General features: G+C 37.9%; 1 protein-coding gene across 2 annotated transcripts in view; it reads right to left on the reverse strand.

Annotated features, from left to right (window-relative positions):
• Nucleotides 1-1,084: 1,084 nt before the first annotated feature.
• Nucleotides 1,085-22,689, reverse strand: part of CDK13 (cyclin dependent kinase 13) — a 122,862-nt gene continuing 101,257 nt past the window's right edge. Inside the window, exons 10-14 of one of the 2 annotated variants that reach the window (XM_041723082.1) lie at nt 16,837-16,953; nt 16,148-16,279; nt 9,459-9,664; nt 6,843-7,115; nt 1,085-6,296 (exon numbers count right to left, since the gene is read on the reverse strand). In XM_041723082.1, the coding sequence (XP_041579016.1) occupies nt 5,449-6,296; nt 6,843-7,115; nt 9,459-9,664; nt 16,148-16,279; nt 16,837-16,953 (1,576 nt within the window). In that variant the 3' untranslated portion in view covers nt 1,085-5,448. Of the gene's footprint in view, nt 6,297-6,842; nt 7,296-9,458; nt 9,665-16,147; nt 16,280-16,836; nt 16,954-22,689 lie in introns of both variants that reach the window. The other variant, XM_041723081.1, reaches the window with a different exon arrangement.

Here is a 22,689-nt window from a genome sequence, read left to right on the forward strand (position 1 = left end):
AATATTCAATCTATAGTTTAAATTATACTTGGGGGAAATACTAACAATTTACATTTGTAAAATCAGACATAAGAATGCCAATTATATTCAATCAATAGAAAATCATTAGAAATTATAATAAAAGTTTAAAAAAAGAAATAATAAAAGTCAATGTAGCCATTAAAAAAAAAAACCCATATGACAGCTTTCCTATTTATGCAGTGATTAGTTTACATTACTGTACCTTTAAGAATATGAAATACAAATTAAGATGATTTATCAACTGTCAAAATGGCAGATTTAGAAGTTTTAACATGGCTAACTGAAAAATAGTAAGAATGAATATAAAACTTACAAACCTTTCCTGAGGGCAGAGGTTTAGAAGGAAATCGTGTGTATTTGTATTTATGTGGATTTTCAGTATATTGTTATTTGTAACAGAAAAGTTGGAAATATTTTGTGTCTAGCAATAAGGAAATTTTATAGTTCTTCTATAAAGGAATACTTTACAACCATTAAAAAGAGGGTAGAATGTAATTATTGACCTAGAAAGATGTTCACAATGTATTATTAAATGAAAAAAAACCCCACCAACTTATAGGCAATATAAACCCATTGTTTTAAGAAAAATATTAGATAGGCATTTATATACACCCACCAAAGGCTAAATATTAATGGTTTAATTAATGGATGTGTTCTCTGGATGTGTTCCTACACTTTCAAATGTGTACCAGGCTAAAAAGAGCAAAATAAGTGTTCTGGGTTTTAAGCGTTGTCAAGAAAACGTGGCACAGGCGCCTGGGTGGCTCAGTCGGCACAGTGCCTGCCTTGGGCTCAGGTCATGGTCCCGGGGTCCCGGGGATCCAGTCCCCACGGGGTCTCTCCCGGGGGGTGGGGGCTGCTTCTCCCTCCGCCCTCATGCTCTCCCACCCCACTCATGCTCTCTCTTGCTTGCAGTCTCTCTCAAATAAATAAAATCTTAAAAGTAAAAGAAAGAAAGAAAACATGGCACAATGGTTAACACGGAGTCATCTTTGTCAGATAAGATTATTCCTGAAAGTCTGTTCTGGAGACAAGCAAGAATAAAACAAGGCTAAAAATGGCCTGGAATTCTGATGGCATTTTATTTACAGACTATCATATACAGCCTTTTTTTTTTTTTTTTAAACAAATGGCTTATATTAAACACATTAGATTTCACAGTTACAAGACTTTACTAAAAGTTCTTGCATAAAGTACAACACCTTTACAACAAACTAAGTGTGAAAAAGAATCAAGGGGTGACTCACATACAGGGCCTCATTTTGAATGCAATGAGAACTAAAAATTTTTAATAGGACATTTGGCATGGTGAAAGGAGTAAAACCCACAATTTGTTCGTCCACATAATTCAAAGGACAAATTCTTTCCATTATGGTCAAAATTCTGTTTTCTCCCTCTCTCTAACTGGATCCCTAGATAGCTTATCAATTAACTCTTAATAGTTTATATTTTCAGTTAAACTAAAAGCACTTTAAAAAATTATCTGGAGAGGCTTTGGTAAATGAGAAAGCATTGCTCCCTCATAACACCACCGGAAATTATAAAACCTTAAAAGAATTTAAAAGCAATGTTTGCAGGCCGGCTGATAATGACTTTCCTCTTACAAATAAAAAATAAATTTAAAGGAAAGGTTCAGTCTGTCAAATTGATATTTGAATAACTATTGTCTTTTAAAAAAAGAGAGATGAACCTCCTTTTTAAAAACTATCCATCCTGTATAGGCTTCTAATTAACTTCTCTAAAGTTTTAAGTCTATTTCTCTATTGTTTTTGTTTTTAAAGTTGACCTTTTAAAGCCATTTGCATTAAACTAGTTGTTCAGTATTCTAAATTTATTTTACTGCAACACTGGTAACCATTTTAAGTCAATTTCCTTGTTAAAAAGTTAAGTGTTTCCTGCAGAATTTAGATAAGGCTTAGAGGGACAGCCCTGGCTACCCATCTCTAAATCTCATTTTTCTCAGCTATAAAGTGAGGAGACAGACCAAATGATGTTAGATTATTGGAACATCCTGTTCAGTCTTTAAAAATACCAAAACCAGTATCCCAGATCAGTAGATCTTCACTCAGAACTTGTATTTCAGGTTTACTTAAAAAGGGGGGAGGGGGCTCCAGTGACAGGTTGTGTAAAATTGGATTAGGCTCCCAGCAAACAGCTAAACTCTGACTCACAAGTTCCTGTGAGAGTAGCTGGGAAGCATTTAACCCATTTTACCTTCCACCTTCCTTGAGAAATCCTGGTATTTGCTGCCGACTGGCCTATTACGAACTGGCCAGATGCGACCTAAACTTTGTTTTCACCTTGGAGTTTCTAGTTGTCCTAGTTCTGCAATATTCTCTATACAAATTGGACTTTAAAATTTCACACTCACATTTCCGTCTCTCACGTTCACTCAAGAGTAACGTAGACACAGCTGAGCAGCAAGAACCACTAGCTTCTCCAGGCCTTTGAAAAGCCTGTGACCCACTCAGGCCTTCACGCACCCCAGGTGCGAGTATGGCACCCGGCGCTCGGCGGGCCCTGGATATACACTCGCTGACGGGACCAAGCCCCGAATCACAGCCAGAACATCATCTTAATTCACACTCCCCAAACCATTGTCATCGGTAACCCCCTTATAGTGAGTCTTTTAAAATTTCATAGGTGACTACAGCTCTCCAACAAATAACGGACTCAAGATTTGAGTTTGCAGAGACACTTGCCGGGTCAGAAAATAAAAAAGGCAACTTCACGTGGGAGACCAGAAAATTCCTTCTTTTGGTAGGTCAGTCGTCTATTTTCATCCTCATGGTTGCAACCTGACTTACCTGTTTCTTTCCCCAAAACTTAAGTAATATTTTACGTTCCTTAGATTACACTCAAGAATATTCAGGGATTACTGCCGTTATAACCTACGAAATTAGGGATTTCTGACCTTGCTCTCTTTGTGAAATCCAATTTACTAAAGTATTAAATGGTATGGAAGGGATGCATTAAGATCTTGCTACCGTATTTCATCAATTCTTTCATGGGATGACCTCTCTGAATTTGGGGAGTAATCTTACAATTGATGCATTGTGTTGTGGCTTAATTGGCAACATTTTTTCTAAATGGTGCAATAAAAATTGGTATGTCTCACAATTAATGATGTCTTAGGGTAATATTAGAAGCTATAGTTCAAACTTCCAGTTTCAAGCAACAGTTTCCCTGTCCTCCCAGCCACTCTCCCAACATAATTAATATAACTGAAATGTTGGAAAAACTATCCAAACACAGTTCAATTTTATATAAAATATTTAATTTTTAAAACACAGGCTATTCATGTCACATAAATATCTTCAATTTTAGGTTAGCTGCTATGGTCAGCAGAATTATCGAGTGTGACTATTAAGAATAACTTAGATACTGTCACTTAGAGGAAAGTCTAAAGCGCTAAGACTCACCATATTAAAATTTCAGATACTTGAATACTGTAGCTATTTTGCTAAATTTCAAAATATTTCTTCACTTCCTGCAATGTAGTTTTATTATAAGTTGTTAGTACTCAATATTCAAATAAAAGCAAAATAATTTTTCTTCCATTCATTTCTTTCTCCCGAACAAAAAAAAAAAAATTCCATCAAAAAAATAAAATGATCAACTAACATCAACTCATTTTATAGCAGTAAAATGGTAAAATATCCACTTTAAAATATCCTTACTGTCACCAAACTATAATGCTTCCCATATACTGTTTTGAAATGAAGGTTCACAAGTCAGATAGAGGACATGGGGGTTAAAAGACTGACTTTAGAACTGGAGCAAGTTCAATTCTAAAACAGTTCTTCCAATTTACAATTCCAATCAAAAAGTAAGTTACCAGGAGAACAGTTAAAAACAAAATGGTTAATTGGCACAACTCTCATTTCCAGAGTTTATTTTTCCATTTAGTGATAATGGAAACACTGGTTATTCACCTTTGGTTCCTTTCAAGAATTATTATAATTCTGCGTGTGCGTGAGCGTGCACAAACGTTAGACTTGACACCATTACAGCTTACATATGGGTTAGTCCGTCATTCTCTGTTGCTTTTAATAAAAGAAAGAAAAAATATTAAAATGAGCTAAAGTTGTTCTGAGTCTGGCAGAAGTCATAATAAACCTCACAGAAGGTGAGAGTAGGGAAGATAAGGTTTTCTCTCACTACATTTTCTTTTCGCTCCAATAAATTCAATCGAGGCAATGTTTTCTAGTTAACAAACCGAACGGCTAATTTTTTCCTAAAATGGCAATTGTGTGACTTAAGAAGTTTGCCACCCCTCGCCCTGTGAACTTTTAAAGGAGTCAGGCAAATCCTGTGTATTTCGGCCTTGCTTCTACGCCACTGCCCTCGATCACCCGTACGGCAGCCTGAAGGAACGGGCCTCCCGAATTCTCGAATTCTCGTTTAGCTATTACTTTCAGCACTTCGACGACCTAGCTTTTTAGAACTTCTTGGAAGTAACAGGGGACTGACTGGAGTTCTAATCCCTTTTTTGGGCTCGCCCTCCTCTGGAGACAGGTGAGAGTGGAAGGTAACGCAGCCCAAAGACAGGCAGGCAGGAAGAGTGGGCTGGGCAGAGGGGATGGGTCTAGCAGGAAGGGGGCAGGCGAGCGGAACACTCGCGAGCTCCGCCCCTTCCGTACAGTGTACTGATTCCCTCTAGAAGACAAATGGGTGTAAAGGTTAACTGCTTTTTCAGACCTTAAGCTTACCTGTTAAGGCACTTACTTCCCCTCCCCACCCCATATTTTTCATATAAAACCCACTATTTCATTTGAATGCATTTTGCTCGGCTATGATAATCTGCAAAATAAAACAAAAATAACGTTGACCATTTTTTTGTTTGTTTATAAAACTGTTGCATCAAGAGAAAGGTTGTGTTTTATTTTCTGAAGTGAGCACAAAGTACACCTTTCACAATAACACTGAAAGCAGGTGCAAAGACGGACAGTGACCTTTGACTAAAGGCAGCTTTGTAAAAAGAAAAATACCAAATAAATCAGTGCCCTTTCTGATTGTTGTAAAACTGGAGGGGGGAGGGGTTGGTTGGTTGTTACATAAAAGTTGGTCCAAACTTACAAAAAAAGCACAAATGTGCATAGTTCAGAAGATCTGCAAGAGGGCCATAAAAGACTCTTATGTCCCTAAGATTAGCATCCACTTAAAACTGCAAGAATACAAAATAAAATCGTTAACTAGAATTTGTGAAGATGTACAATCAATAGATCTAGTTTTTAGAACAGCATGAATTTAAGCAAAGGTTTTTTTTTTCTTTTTTTTTTAACTATTGTATGCAAGACCCTTTTCCACATAAAAATAAAGCTGTTGTTGAATTAATATTATTCAAGTCTCTTGGATCGCTGCCTTAAATTGCAGCTAGAAAAGTCTTTCCAGATAAAAACGATGTGCCTGAGGAAAAACAGATACTCAGTATGGTAACCCTCTGCCTCGACCTCTGCCAGTTGATGTGCTAATGTGTCCCCTGTATCCTTGTGAATACCCGGGTCCTTGGGCAGGAGAAGTCCAGGTCTGTCCATGCATGAGGCCGGGGCCGCCCGGGTTCTCCTGCAAGCTCCCGCCATAGTTATAGTTGTGCATCTTTGCTGGCAAAGGATGAGTACTCTCTGGCCCTGCGGCAGGGTCACTGCTGTTTGCCAGGACGGCAATGGGGCCGTGGCTGTATTCGAATCTGTGGTCCTTGTCTCCACTGAACAACATGGGACCGGTATTGAGGTAAATGTCTCCGTATCCAGCTACTGAACTGGGAAATGACTCGGAAAAGGCAGAAGGCTGAGGTGGACCGCCAGAATGAGATGAAGCAGTACTGTAGTTCTCCAAAGGCTGGATATCGGAGTTCCCAATGAAGCTGCGTCGTTCCAGTGGCGGAGCAGAGCTACCCCCGAGACCATCGGTGCTGACGTAGGGAGCAGAAGAGAAAGAAGATCCAAAATTGTCCTTGTAGTCTGACGCGGGGACGTAGGTGTCTCCAGCCTGGTAATCAATGCCACTCTCTCTCTTGGGGTCATCCTGGGGCTGATGCTGAGCAAGCAGCTGTAACAGGGCTGCTTTCACTCCGGCGTGAGGGTCAGTTAACGAAGAACTAGTGGTGGGGACGTGCTGGTTTTCTGTCCGATAATCCAGATCTTCCTCGGTGACTGGTGGTGGTTCAGGTGGTTCGGGAGGTCGCTGATCCGGAGGCAGAATGCGAGGCCGGTCGGGTTCCGGCGTGAGCTCCAACATCCTCATATCCTGGTGCTGAATGAGGTCATCTTGCCCTATATGCAAACAAGCAGAAAAAAGGAGAGTTAAAAGTTACCATGAGAAGCCGGGTGAGTTTCCTATGGGTGCTCGTAAAGAACATGAGAAGTCCTGTCCCCCACAAGTAAGCAAAAACAAAAATGAAGGAAGCAAGGGAGGGAGGGAAGGAGAGGAAGGGATGTAAGTGCCAACACTGCGAGTCTACAGGGACTGAGAAATCGAATTGTGTTGGGACTCTTCCCATCTACCGATTTCCGGCCCGAAGAACAAAGCTACCGCACACATCAAAGTTTCTGCCTTGGACAATCGCCGCTGCAGCTGGAGTAAAAGATTCTTCCTAAGCCTATGGCTTTTGGAAGGAGTTCTATCACCCCGGATGGTTTGTTCAAGAATCTCCCCCGAGGGGTGGATGGACCAAGAGAACCACCTGTAACCAGTGACCAGAGGACTTTCAGAACATCTCCCCCGGCAACACCACTGAACACCCTGCACCACAGACACTCCTCAACTCCACGGAAGCAGCGAGAAGGCCGCGGTGTTCGCGGTTCGCTCTCTGCACTCACCCGATGCCGGAGTGCTAGGTTCTGGAGGGGGCCTGAGCTGTAGTGACGCCTCGTGTCCTGATCCGTTTTCCCTCTCTTCTAGTAGCACATCCTTCTGCTTTGACTGCTGGGCCTTTATTAACTGAGTCAGCAGAACTGCAAATGCGCTCTGCACAGCCGCCTGCGCAGCATCAGTCTCCACTTTGGGCTGCACGCTCTGAGAAGAAGGCTGAATTCCTCCCAGTGGTTTCGAAGACTCCTGCTGTGGTGTTGACGGATCTGTCTGTTTTTCACCTGTTGCCAAAATTCCAGCAGGAAGGTTTATTTTATTTAGCTGCTGTTGAGTCTCAGAGTTTACCTTAATGTTCAACACTTGGACAAAATCAGCCATATTAACACTTGTTTTAGACTGTAGTAGGTTTAGAAGAACTGCCAATTCACTGTGGTTTAACTGCTGTCCAGGGCCTGTTTTTACTAAAGACAAAATTTGTATTAATTAGAATTGCCATAATTCATAGCACCCCGCCCTCCCAAATGGCCCTGTATGGCCATATTCAAGTGCACATCTGTGGGGCAGTGTTTTAAGAAACACTGTGAAAAGGCACCTCAGTCTAGGTCTAATTTCATGGCCATTTAGGATGTAACTGCACCTTAATTAGAACAAAAACTGTGGCCCATTTTGAAGAAGTTCTCTTCAGGGGTAAATACTTCAAAAGAAATTCGAGACTACTGCTGGAAGCCCATCATCTTCTAGTTAGACCAGGAACTACTACCTGTGACGGAACAGAGGGAGTGGGGGCGGCGGGGTGTGTGTCGGGGCAGGCCCAGAGAGTCAGCACTCTGAACATTTCATACCCTTTACTCCTCAGCATAACCTGGAGGTCACGCTCTATTATCAGTCCCCCTCCCCTCCTTTTTTTTTTTTTTTAACTAAAGAAGAAACTGACCTCCAGAGACACTAAATGACTTGCCCAAAGTCACACACTCTATAAAGTGGCCAAGCCGAGATCAGAACGTAAATATGCCGATTCCAGCCTCTGAGTTCTGCTCACCGTACTGCTCAATCTAAAATAATGCTTTTTATCTAAGGACTTAACGTTATTTTTGCAGTAATTTCAAACTGGAATGTTGCAGACTTTTTCAGAAAACGTACTTTATTCAAATAATCATTTTTTAAGCAAACTCACTTTGGGAAGTTAGGAACTCTGACAGAAGCGTGCTGATGAGGGTATTAACTAATCACCAGCAAAACAGATTCAGCTGGTTTTTTTTTTTTTTTTTTTTTTTTCAATTTTCAGATTAGACACATGACCATTTAGACAGGTTCCTGCACAAGCTTCTCCGGTCCCACACAATAAGGCTGGAGGGTATATGGTACCGTGTGGGGTCAGGGGCACTGTGCTGATAAGCAATTTCTGTAAGAGTAACAGGTGAATAGAAGAGCCACTCCAGGAAGATGAGAAACTGATGATGAATGTTACCTTTTTATTTTCTCTCTTTATAGATCTTAAGATACTTTTTATTACTTCTTAGTTACTTTCAGGTTAACCTGAAACACACTTTGGCCAGTCCCTGGGACCCCCAGGCATTAATAAGGAAGGAGCCAAGCTTGTCTGCTGCACGCCGAGAGCCAGTTCCCCTCATTTTCCAGTCACGTTTCTGCCTGTCTCAGAGGCAGGCTCTGTGTGACCTCAGAAGTACTCTGTAACCACGCTGTCTCCTCTACAGAAAGGGCACCTTCTTACTAACAGCCGATGATGACGGACGTGCAGAGAGGACTCATTCCTATTTCACAAAACCAGAATTCTCACTTCTTAACAGTGAGTCAAAAAAGGGGGGGGGGGGGGCAACAAAGAAAATGAAACCCTGACCAACAAATAACAACTGTTTTTGTCTGTAAAGTAACAGGTACTAGCACTTTAACGCAGTCTGACCAAGGTCAAGTTTAAGCTTGCAGATCACACAGGAAAGCGGTCATGGTAATCTCTCTCCAGCTTTCTCAGCTAATCTACTCTATATTTTTACTCAACCACCAAAAGTTGAATCTGATCAGATCTGTTTTAAATCAACTGATTTTTAAAACTAAATGACAGAATGAGTGACATTTCCAACAACACTGAAAAGGCTTAATTCTCACGAAGAAGCTTACTCTTACAACAGATTGAGTCAGAGGAAGAAATTTGTTTCCCCCAAATATCCTTCTTGACCGTACACTTCAAGTCTTTGCTGGCATGATAGAAGATTCCAGTCTTTGAGATTCTATAACATAATGGGAGATTTAGTAAGTGTGATCTGAGGACATTAAAAAAAGAGCTTCTATTACGAATTTTGGCTCTTTTCCTTTATCTTTCTATTGACTCCTGTACTAGGGAGAGAAAGGCTATAGAGAAATCCGACCACTCACTAATCATATGTAATTTGATGCTTTCTTTAGAAGTTTAATTTTTCGGTGGGATTGCTTAATATTGTGTTGCCAGCAGCACGAAGCATCTACACTGGCACAAGCAATTAACAGGGAAATGTGAAGTTTGGTGAATAAACCTTATTTTCCACAAATGGTTTAACACTGGAGCAATATAATCACCGTTAGCCACAAAACAAGGGAAGACCAGCCCAAGCACGGGAAGCATTACTGACCAGGTGCTACGTTCGAGTTGCCCTGAGGTTTCAGCTGTGAAGACGGCAGCACGCCCTGAGGTGTGCTGGTTCTGCTGTCATCTAAGCCAAGGGACAAGTCCTTTCTGGGGGCTTTAATAGTGGACACGTCATCAGTCATGCCCATCTGCTTCTGTCTTCTCCGCTTTTTACTCCATAGCTCATGACAATCTTGCCATAAAGGAAGGCTGGAAAAAAAAGTATCAAATTGATTGTCAATGTTACTTCTTAGCAACAACCAAAAACTGCTACTATTAACTACAGAGCACCAAAGCTGCCACCCCCACCCCCCTGCCAGTGGGTCTTGAAGACTTGATACACATGCTATGTGAACTCCTCAATCAAAATCATCCTGGATGCCCCACCTCCTTCAGGGCTTCACCTTTTTTCTGTGACTTCTGAGTAATCAGTAAATAATCACTTAGTATGACTATCAATGAAGAACACAAGTTCACAAAAGTATGTTACTATCATCCTTGGTGCAATCTCTTAAAGCCAGTTCTTATCATAGTACACCATATGTTGAATAGGACATGGGAAAGAAGGCAAAAAATATGCCATTTGCAGAAAATGGAAACAGGATTAAAAAGCAGTAAAAGCTAGGAGATAACATCTGTAAAAAACTTTCTAGTAAAAGCTTTTTACTTTTTTAATACCCTCTTATTTACTTCCATAATCAAGTGCTCTCAAATTAAACTATGCTACAGAGAAGTTTCATAAATAGGTAATCCAGGCTCCCATTACTACTCATCAACAAAGAGTTCTGAATAACTAGCAACTCTCAAAATTACCCACAATTCTGAAACAATTCTTCTGCCTGAAAGTAATTTCATAAAACTGACAACACTGCAGAGTAACTTTTGCTTAAAGAAAGACATAAATGTTTGATTTATAAATGTTTTCTTCTTAGTCTAATAAAAATTCCAATGGGAAGTTACTATTATATCTATTTTAAAGATGAGAAAATTGAGGCTTGGAAAGGTTAATAAACTTGCCCAGAATATCTACCAATGCCCTTAAGCAGCCCCAACCTGGTGATACATCTACCGTCTTCAACCTGGATATGTTTACCTCTTAGGGATGCTTTCCAGGGGGGATGGGGTACACCTGAAATTGTTTTAAAAGAATTCACATATCTCTATGTCCTCTTTCCTAAAACTGACCTTTGAGAATGGCCTGCACAGCAAGTTCTATCAACACCTCCTCTTTCACTCACAATTACTCTCATCTCATGTTATAAAGTAAAGGCATATGCAACAATATGGTCGAATCTTAGCAATATAATATTAAGTAAAAGAAGTCATTCCCAAAAGATTACAAACAGCATGATACCCTTTTATAAAATTAAAAACAACTAAAATTTAAATATAACTTTTTATGAGTACATATAGATGGCAACAAAAGTATATACAAAAAAAAAACAGGGATGATGGTTACCTCAGGTGGAGGAAGGCAAGGGGGTAGGTCGTAGGGCAGGGGGTGGGGAAAGGGTATGATATGACTAACGTAGGTTATTTTCAAGGTTCTAGCTTTTATTTGGTAGGTTCATGGCTGCTTATTAACATCATTTAAAATAACTAATTAAGTAACTAAAAGAAAAAAAAAGAGAGCCATGCATGGACCAATGATGAGTGACACAAGGATTATGATTAAACCAAGTCTATGCACCTGAGGTCCAAAAACAAAACAAAGGCATACCTCTCAGCCATCTTACTATGGTGCATTGCCTCAGCGTGTAAAAACCTCCTGGAGTAACAAACAAAGGTACAATTTGAAATATTGATATTGGGAAGCTTTAAGGCATCATAAACCCGCCAAAGACTTTCCTTTCTGTGTCTGCAAGTGTGTGTGTCACGAGATGTGTGGCTTTAGCCCCTGTTGGGATATTCTAAATTCAGCCAGACTGCAGAACTCCGGAGCAGGGAAATGAGTGGCTGCACTGCTTCCACCCTGATGCTCCTGCGGGAGAGCCCCATGAGAGGACAGTGGAGCAAATCCATTAACCAACCAGGGCCTTTGTTCCGTCCCACAGTTTAAAGCTAAGAGATTCTTTATGGATTACCTCGACACTCATCTCTAGGAAAGATAAAATATTACCCAATAAATAGCTGAAACGTATAGGTCAGTGATGCTGACTCTGGATACAGCACCAATGTCTTCCAGGATGACCCAATTTTTATGTGCTTTTCTGAAGGTTCAAATACTGGCTCAGCCACTTACTTACTGTGTCTCACTAGGCAAGTAACTTGACCTCTGTGCCTCAGTTTCCTTATCTTTAAAAATGATGAGCAATACAATCTGCCTTACGGGGTAGAGTAATACATGTTACCATATATAAGCGCCAGACAGTGCCTCTAGCAGAGTAGACACCATATGCATGTTTGATACCATTTATCATCATTCAACAAGATAGTTTAAAACTACTTTTATCAAATCAATCATATTTATTCCAATTACAGTTGATCACATTTTATTTTATAAACTGTTCAGTGCTTTTCACTTGCTGTTAAAAAAATTTAGGCTAGCTGTCGATCTAATTCACTTGTTAGCAAAATATGCTCTTTTCATTAAATATATCAGAAAAATCTGACACCACATCTAATACACTTAATGTGGTTGTTTTAGTTCTTTAACATCGCATTCTCATTTGATTATTCAAAAAAAAAAAAAAACTGGTCAGAAGAATTTAGTACATACACATATTTCCCAAAGCAATACCATACCAATGCTCTCCTTCATAGTGCTTACTTCATAGATAACTTATCATTTTAATTACCCAATACATATTTCAAAATAATGAGATGTTAAGTTGCTTACATAACTTTTCATTTATATATCAATACATTAAATTTATATATGAATTCAATTTGCATATTAAATTTCAATCTGACCGCTTTAGTGATGTACCCCTAATTCATTATTGGATTAGAGCCTGTTCACCAAAATATGTATTAACATACATATATTTAATGGAGGAATGCAGTCAGGTGTGTTCTGATAAAAATTAAGTGAACTTAGGTGATATGTTTGATAATATGGACACAGTTTCCAATTAGGTTACATGGCAGACATTACCCATTAATTAAATGGGATATATCTACAGTTCCAAGGTGTTCACAAAAGCGTATTTCAAAACGTGTAATAAGAAAAACAATCTAACATACAGATTGGCAAAGTTGTAATGACATTCCATGCTGACTTCCTAAACCTGTCCAAGTATACTGGATGAAACAAGTACTAATAAAAGAAAAAGTAACCAAGTATAATAAGTCATTTAAGGGCACTGGGGTGGCTCAGTTGGTTAAGCAACTGACTCTTAATTTAGGCTCAGGTCATGATCTTAGGGGTGTAGATCTAGCCCGAATCAGGTTCTGTGCTGGGCATGGAGGCTGCTTAAGATTCTCTCTCGCAGGGGTGTCTGGGTGGCTCAGTCAGTTAAACCCTGCCTTTGGCTCAGGTCATGATTCCAAGGTGTTGGGATCAAGCCCCAAGTCAGGCTCCCTGATCAGCAGGGAGTCTCTTTCTCCCTCTGCCCACTCCGCCACTCACATGCACGTTCTCTCTCAACTAAATAAAAATCTTTAAAAAAAATTCTCCCTCTTCCTCTGCCCTCTTCAGCGCCACCCTCACTCATGTGCACGCGCACTCTCTCTCTAAAAAAATTTTTAAAAACCTCAAAAAACATAAAAGGGAGTCATTTAATAAATAATGGCAAAGCTTCTTCAGTTTATTTTCTCAAATTTTGAAATATGATTAATGACTAGATTTAAAAAAAATTCTTTGCAAGTCACGTGGTTTCCAATCTCTTACTGTAAAGAAAATCGAAGAATCTTAAATTGACATCTGAAAAGTCATTCTAATAATCTCTGATGACAAATCACTATGTGATTTTTGCACATAATATGGGAGGCGTATAAAGAACTCAGTGATAAAACTATGACACAAGTCCATCTTCACAAAAGCTTATTATTTACAAGGGTACTTATAAAAATAAATTATAATTAATGTGGGACTTTCTCATTCTAGAATAAACAGTATTAACTGATAATCAAATTAGTTGGGGAAAATAATCACAACCCTGCCTATTTCATTAGGTTGCATTTCCAACCAAATTTATTAATATTTATGTATGTATATATGTAGGCTCCACAGCCAGCATGAAGCCCAACACTGGGCTTAAACTCATGACCCAGAGATTAAGACCTAAACTGAGCTGAGATCAAGAGCTGGAGACTTGGGGCACCCAGGTGGCACAGCGGTGGTGCATCTGCCTTTGGCTCAGGTTGTGATCCCGGGGTCCTGGGATAGAGTCCCTCTGGGGAGCCTGCTTTTCCCTCTGCCTATGTCTCTGTCTCTCATGAAAATAAATAAAATCTTAAAAAAAAAAAAAAAAAAAAAAAAGGTTGGACACTTAACTGATTGAGCCACACAGGCACCTTTCTTTTCTTTTTAATTGAAGTACGGTTGACATATATTAGGTTCAGAGGTACAACATAGTAATTCAACAATTTTCTTTCCTTTTTTAAACTTAAAGACATACTAGTATAGTAATATTTGCAAAGACCATTTGATCAAGAGGAAAAAAAGCTTTGTATTTTCTAAGTGAATCTTGGTGAATATCAAAATGCTAAGATTATTTTGTACATTTATAAGAGTGATGTAACTGCTCCCATTTTAAAGTGTCAAAACTTATCATACACTGAAATTTTCATCTTTTGCAACTGTTTCAACACAGTTTGGATGTTAATTAAAAATGTGTTCAATAAAAAAAAAAAAAAAAAATGTGTTCAATACAGCTTTTACCAGACTTCTCTCATGTGGGCCACTTACATCAAGAGGTCAACTTAGTATTACCAATAATGGTAGAAAAGTGACCTTAAATTCCTCTGGACAGGACAAAGCATAAAGCACACTTCACTACCTATGTAGTATTCTTGACATACACAAAAAATGTTATTCTAATTCTGATCACAAGAAAGCAATTAAAGCCGTATCAAAATAGCTAGCTTGAAGTTTTAAAAAATGTCAATGTCATAAAAGTCCGACCTAAAGAGTAATTAAAGACTGAAGAGACATACAACTAAATGAAATGTGTGAGTTTTGGATGAATTCTTCATCCAAAACAAACAAACAAAAAACCCCCAAAAAACAGACTAAAAGGAAATTACTGGGAAAACTGGGGAAATGTGAATATGGACTATCTACTAGATACTGCAATGTTAAATTTTTTATGCTTTATAGTGATAGTATAATTATAAATAAATTCTTAGTTCTTATATACAGCAAATTTTAATTATATCATTTCCACAATATAATATTCAAACAGTTCAGAGAAAAAAGCTCATATGTAGTGATAAAGCAAATGTTAATATAGGTGAAGGATATATGAATACTCATTGTACTATTCTTCCTATTTTTCTGTAAAGGTGAAAATTTTCCAAATCAAAAGTTGAAAAGAATTTCTTGAAGGGATACTAGAGCCAAAGTTTCAAGACTGCTGATAAGCAAAATAAATAAATAAATAAATAAATAAATAAATAAATAGATAGATAGATAGATAGATAAATAAATAAATATTTTAAAAAATTTTTAAAAAAACCCACCATGAAACAATTCAACAGTGAATGATTCAGATCCTTCCAACACGTCAAATGATAGATCCTTTTTGTCTTTCCAACCATCCCATAATGGCCATTCATACACAGTTCAATAAAAAATTAATAAAGCTGAATATAAAGGTCTTAGAAACATAATAAGCCCAACCTAAGTGATAAGTGGAAGAGCCAAGATTTGAACTCCAAAGCCCATGTTTGTTCATTCACAATCTGCTAATTTTATTACATGGAAACATTTTATTATAGGAAAAGCCTTGTTTTTATGATGCTCATCAAAATTTTTTAAATTACTAAGGAAATCTTGATGAAGTTTCTAGATCCTTTCAAAAAAGAACCAAATGAACTGCTTTGTCCCCTCCCTTTTCCCCAAATCATTCCTAGAAAAATTATAGGAGCCACAAGGGAATGCAGGTTCAAGAAATCAGCTATTCTGACTCCCAAACTCTATACACTTTCTCTGAATCATACAATAAACTCATTCTATACTGGCTTTTGTTACTAATGCTCCTTTATCCAATGGTTAAGGATTTGCTATTGGACAGTCTGCCAGAGTATTGCAGGACTACTCTTTCTTACTGAACTAACTTGCTGGCTCCACCCTTTCCTAGATTTGTATTCTTGGGCAAGTTTCTTAACCTCTTTGAGCCTGCTTCCTCCTCTGTAGTACAGTGACAATAATAATACCCACCTGATAGGATGGAATATATAAAAATGCTCAGCATTCAAATTTTTAACTATAGCAACTAAGTAGCAGTATGAACACTAGGAATGGTAGAAATAGTACTAGAATAATATTAGCAGCAGGATTATTTTCTTAGAGTTGAAATCTATTAATTAGAAAGAGGAAGGCTGCCTTTGCTAATGCTATGGTTAGCTGAACATTAAGCAAGGTTCTGCATTCTAGATGTGTAAATTGTGTGTTTTACTACTATTCTATTTCTTCTAATTTATTCTATTTCTTTTGACTTAACTAATCATGGAATAGCTTCTGGTCATTTTATATAGATGCTATTAAGACTGTCCAGATGGGATCTAAATTAATAAAAAGCCACTTACTCTGGTGGAGGCATTTTTGAGGGTTCCACATCCCGGAGGAACTCGCACTGGAGAGCCTGTTCTGCAGTGCAGCGCTTACTAGGATCCAAGGCGAGCATGTAATCAAATAAGTCTAGTGCGGCTGCAGGAATACTGGCATAAGAGGATTACAAAAGTCATATATGGTCTTTCACATAAGCTTAACATTTCTTTAAACTACTAACATTTTATAACATAGTTGCACTACTTTATTCCAATAAATTTCAAATTTCCCTTTGAAGAAATAGTTCTTTTTACATAATCTTTATTATTCTAAATAATTTGAAATTTGGCAAACAATAGTATATTTTATTACCCTGTTGTAAATTTGCAATTCTTACATAAACTAAGAACTGAATAGTTCCCTATAACAAAATAAAAACCTGAGCTCAAATAACATGAAAATCACTTCATTAAAATTTTAAATGGTGTTTAAGTTAGGTCATGTAAGCTCCAAATGAAACACACAACCCCATATCACTGATACCATAATGACAGTGAATAGTAATTTGCATATAGCAAAGGGAAATTCAAAATTAAAGGACACAGAAGAATTGTGATAGGTCTACCTTGGGTCAATAGAGGACAGAGTGACATTCAGAATTCTTAAGAAATAACTAAAAAAAAAAAAAATTCAATGCGATATGGACATTTAACCATCCCCTTCTTACAAAACAAATTCTTCTCTTAACTTTCGACGATATTGCTTCTTTGGTTTCATGGTGTTGAAATATGGTAGTTTGATTACATCAGGCCACACTGCAGGACATGGACTCCCACATATACGGCTAAACAACACACAAAAAGAAGTACATCAATATAAACTACACAGAAAAAAATCATACATACAATTGCTATATAAAACATCAACTCCCTCTTCAATACAGAAAAGTTGGAGTGTTGACACAACATTTTATATTTTAGTCAACCCAAATTAATTACTTGTTTTAAGAAATCAATTTACTTTCAGTGGATGCTTCTAATACTCCAGACATTCCAATTCCTAAAAAGAAAACCTTCATATTTGCAGAGGCAAGTCTTAAAACACAGGTAATACTCCAAACATGCTGACCATACTTTGGACCAAGATAAAACACTTTATGCCAATAAATTAAGGAACCAGAGTTTAGTTCATATCTTTCTCTGGTTTTATAGGTACCTGTCATTACTTCTCATCAATATAATGAAGTTTGTGAGAACAGCGGAAGCAAATTTCCTACACCCAGGAAAGGAAATACGGTAATGTCTGTTGCTGAATTCAATCAAAAGGAAGACCTTCAAAGTAACACTCTTGAAATATAGAAGTTCTTCAACTTAAGTAGTGCCACTGATTTCAAGGTATTTAGAAATTTTAACTGTCTTACTCTCTGCTTATCTGTATCTTGAAAACCGTATTTTTATACTGATTAGTACGTCCTCGTTACGGTAATTTGTAGAAGAAGGACCATAACAGAGCTAACTCTAGCTGATAAACATTTAAAAACTGATTTGGTGATATGTAGATGAAAAATTCATTACATATACTTGAGTATACTAAATCTCAAAAATAAATGTACGTAAAATCCTCAGCTGCTCTTCATATGTAAAGAGTAAATGTCCATGCATCACTGACTAAAAATAAGTGTTCTGTACATAATACAAATACATGCACCAAAGTGTATAAACAAGTGATGACTAACGTTGCCAGCCATTCTTTAGCTGTGCTGTAGAATGCTATCTCAAACACACATTTACGTAAGACACCTTCTCATGTTTTTAAAGCTATGTCACTGAAATGGACTTTTTTGGTTTCAATATAGTTTAGGATTTTTGTAAACACAAGCTTTTAAAAAGGTACTAAGAGCCTATGCTCTGTACACACTGCCAGTGTACAAATCTTTACAACTGGATTTTTACAACCTCCTCAAAAATACAGTGGGTCCCTCAGAAAACAAGGCCAGCCTCAGGACCACGGTTCTATGATCTGGTCTTACACTGCCTTCCTACTCTCATTTCCCAATTTGTTTCTCCCCGCAGACCAACCACTCTTCCCCATCTGTGATCATATTCTCTCTCCCTAGATTCTAACTGGCGGAGAATCTTTTTCATTTCTCAAGATTCAGATCAGAAGTAATCTATTCATTGCAGTCCTCTGTATCCCCATGGCCCCTCAGAATGGTCGCTCTGCAGTCTACCTGCCTTTTTTTTTTTCTTTTTGTCTACCTGTTTCTTTTGATACTATTTCATATTTCATTTTGGTTTGATCCTAGTTTACATGTCTGTCTCACTAAATTACAGTTTAGGCATCATGTCTCACTTTTGTATACCTCTCCAAGTAAGAATATAAATATAAATAATCCCAGGCAGACTGTGTTATTACAGATGTATGAAGTACACTGAGAATTTTTTAAATGAAGGACACTTTCGACTGCAGAAATACAAGTTATGTAAAGAGGGGCAGAATTTTGGCTATAGCTCCAAGGATGAGTAAACAATGGAGAGATGGAGGAAAGAATGTAAGAGAAATGTTACTGGCAAAGAAAAGTGCATAGACAGAGGAAGTAGCCAAGTACAGACATGCGGGAGGAAGACCAAGGAAACAGGTGGAATTGAGGGCTGAGAGCACAGATAGGAGCCACACAATGTTTTAAAGGGCAATTTGCCCTAATGAAGACGGACTTTGAAAACAAACTTTAAAACTGAATCTTGTCTGTGCTATTGGTCAAACTGCACTGCTTAAGAATCTGTTTCCTCTTTTGTAAAAGAGATTCATTTTACTTCAGAGCTGTGAAATCAAATGAGCTGGCATGAGGCCCGTTCAATAGCCCTTTAATAAAAGGGAGTTTCATTATCCCTTAGCTAAAGAGTTTCAATTTTACTCTATGTGTTGTGGGAAGATAGCTGAGTAAGTAGTTAGCTGGTAGCAGCATACAGGATGGAACAGACTTACTGAGGCCGAGAAAGTTACTAGAAACCGGGAAAGCAGACAGGACAGCAATTGATGGTAAGGGAGTAATTATTAGCAAAATCTGTGCCTGATGGCCAGCCAGCTATCTCAAAATTACTTACCGAAGAGGTCTTGAGATGCCTCACCTGCTAAATCCCCAAATACCTGAGGTCTATCTGGGGAATCTATTCTGATCTATGTACTCTGGTATCAGTACCATATGTTAGCTTTTTGTTTTTTTACAAAGCCAGGAGGACAAAGCCTTCTACCTACCCATTCCTCTAATTATTCTCCTCAGGATGTTCCTATGGGTGAATTGTAGAATCAATACTGTCACACTCCAAAAGTTAGAGAATTTGCTCAGATTCAACTGCTGCTCTGAATTTATAGATTAATTTAGAAAGGATTGCTATCTTCAGAAGGCTTAATACTTCTATCCCAGAAATATCCAATTTTTGTATTTCTTTCCATTTTATGTTTTAATTAGATCTTATATATTGCTTTTCATCAGCTTTATTTTTTGCTTTTTGAATGTATTCTTATCCTTATTCTATTGCGCCTAAGCAGGAAGTAGGGACGTTTTGTTACAGGGAACATGTGACATAGGACATAAACAGAGTTGAAGATAGCCACCTGAAGTCCTCTGATTCCTAACATTAATAGTCATTTCTTGGAGGCCTTCCAGGTTTTCAATCTTATCACCTATAATCAGAATTCTTCCGTATTTTTTAAAACATGTATACCTCTTTATCATGATATGGTATGGCATGTGACAATTTCTAAACAATGTCACAAGGATAATGATGCCACACAATATTGGGTAGTTTTGTTTGGTTTCTGACTTTAATGGGAGTACTCTCATTGTTTTACAGCTGGGAAGGGGGACGACGTTTGGTTTGAGAAAAACAACACAATGCACACTATACTAATCACACAGACACACACACACATATGTCCTGTTAAGAATTAATTTAATTCCTTTTTACTATGGGTTTTATTTTTGTGGTTTTTTCATTTCTGCAGTTTTCCCCCTGGGTAACTAAGGTTGTGAATCATATAAAGAGCTTTCCTGATACTCATCCTTACATTGAAAAGAGGATACCACCTGGCCCTAATAAAAGTACTATCATTTTAGTGTAGTGTTGGATTTACTTGTTCATTTAGATGTTTTGTATCAATATTCATACATCAGATTGGTACACAGGAGCAGTTCACAAAAATGGGGTCCACAGACTCTTAAGGGGTCTGGTGGGCGAGAGGTGTTACTAAGACATTATTTGCTTTTTTCAACATGTTGATTTTGCATTGGTGGTACAAAGCCTGTAGTAAGTAGAATGACGAGCACCTTAGCATGATTCAAGGCAGCAGCACCCAACTATCAGCAGTAAACACTTCATTACTATACAATCTCCTGGGGTGCAGTTGGGGAAGAGACATTAAGAGCCATTTCACTTACGACTGTAACTTGTTGAGGCAGTAAAAACTGTGTTATTAAAACCCAACATTATTTATTTAGAAGATTTTAATTTATTTGAGACAGAGAAGAACACATGGGCGGGGGATCGGCAGAAGGAGACCCAGACTACCTGCTGAGCAGGGAGCCAGATGTGGAACTCCACCCCAGAACCCCGGGATCCCGGGACCCTGGGATCATGAACTGAGCCAAAGGCAGATGCTTAACTGACTAGCCACCCAGGCACCCTAAACCCTAACACTGCTTAGAAGAATATATATCTTCTTTATGTTGTCAGTGATGAAACAAAAAATATTCATAAAGCACTTTTGCTGCTCAAGAAATTCAGCTATCTTGAGAAGCACCTGTGCAATTATTTGAGCTGCAAGCTTAAGTAGCTGTGTTTTGTTTTGTTTTTTCATGGACCATCATTTTTACCTATGTGGAGAAGTGACACACTATGGTCATTCAGACTTGGTATCAGCCAGACATTTTCTCGCATGGGAACAAAGTCAGCTTTTTACTTCCAGAAGTTGACTGCAGTATTTATTTTCAGTTATAAAATCTGAGCTTTCAGGAGAAAATTAGAATACTAAAGTTTATATTTACATCATGGCTTTGACAGCTTCACAGTAAATACCTAAAACCTTTTCTGGTGAGATCAGTGGTGATAACCAATATTATATAATGAAATGTTACATTTAGAAGATCTTCTATTTTTTTTTTTTAAGATTTTATTTACTCATTCATGAGAGAGAGAGAGAGAGAGAGAGAGAGAGAGAGAGAGGCAGAGACACAGGCAGAGGGAGAAGCAGGCTCCATGCAGGGAGCCCAACATGGGACTCGATCCCAGGACCCCAGGATAACACCGTGGGCTGAAGGCGGTGCTAAGCCGCTGAGCCACCAGGGCTGCCCTAGAAGATCTTCTAAAATAGGTGATCCACTATTTCCCACACTACCAATGTTACAAAATCATCTCAACCCAGCATGCAAGACAGACCAGATCTTAATATATTAGAATACAAAATATTCCTTCATGTTTTCAGACTGCACATTACAACTAATCCATAAAAAATTACCACTTATTTAGTGTAGTTTCAAAAAAGAATATGCACAATTATCTGAAAGTTATTGAAAACAGCAGATCACAGAGAGGAGCTTCCAGATGCTATTTTATTAAGCCAGACATTAAAAGATAAGTAAAAATGTAAAACAAAGCTACTCATTTCACCAACATTTATTTCACTTTGGAAAATACAGACTTTTATAATTAAACAATGTTAATACATTGTTTTAAAATAGATATTTTTACTTTCTGTTTTAATTTATAGTATGATAAATATCAATACATACAACTAGCATAAACAAACCTCCTAGGACCTTTCATAATTTTTGAGGGTGTAGAGAAGTTCTTAGAGCCAAAGGAAGCAATCTAGAGAATTTTTTATGCTACTGATCTATGAAGATATACATGCTTCATTTTTTTAAATATGGGAGCTTCCCTTCTTTCCTATAGTCTAGAACAAAGTCTAAGCTTTTAAAGTTAAAAATTTCATCTGTGTGACCATCTAGGCCCGAGACTGTGTGTGTCTGTGTGTGCGCGCGTGTGCACGCACGCACGCTAGGTGGGCATAGAGGTTGGATAGAAGCAGAGTTCTTTTCACTCTGATCTACCAAATTTTTCCCATGATTCTAAATGTCTTTTTTAGTTTATAAGCAATGTACACTATGTGATATAAAGGCTCTTTATAGCTGCTAGAAGACTCAGGGTTGAAAGTGTGACTCTTGTGTTAGAAACATTTTTTTGACCTCATTCATCCTATTTTGTCATCACCTATGTTTTTCACTTTCTTTTGCCATCACTCTTAAACCCATGCTATTTCTATCACAAAACTTTGTAATTTGCCTAAAATCGTTTCTAGATCAAGGCTAAGTACTAATAACTTGACCACTGTTGTGTGAAGCTTTTTAATACAGATTCTGAGTAGTATTCCCACCATTCATTAATTCATACGTTCTTATACAATGCAGACTAGAACTCTTCATTCCCGGGGCTTTAGATTGGGGATATAGTCCAGCATTACCGCAAACAAAGGGGAAGAAGTACGCAGGAAACCTACAGTTATTTAACTCTTACATCCTTAA

The sequence above is a fragment of the Vulpes lagopus genome, chromosome 11 (assembly GCF_018345385.1).
Source record: "Vulpes lagopus strain Blue_001 chromosome 11, ASM1834538v1, whole genome shotgun sequence".
In the NCBI taxonomy this organism is placed as follows: Eukaryota; Metazoa; Chordata; class Mammalia; order Carnivora; family Canidae; genus Vulpes; species Vulpes lagopus.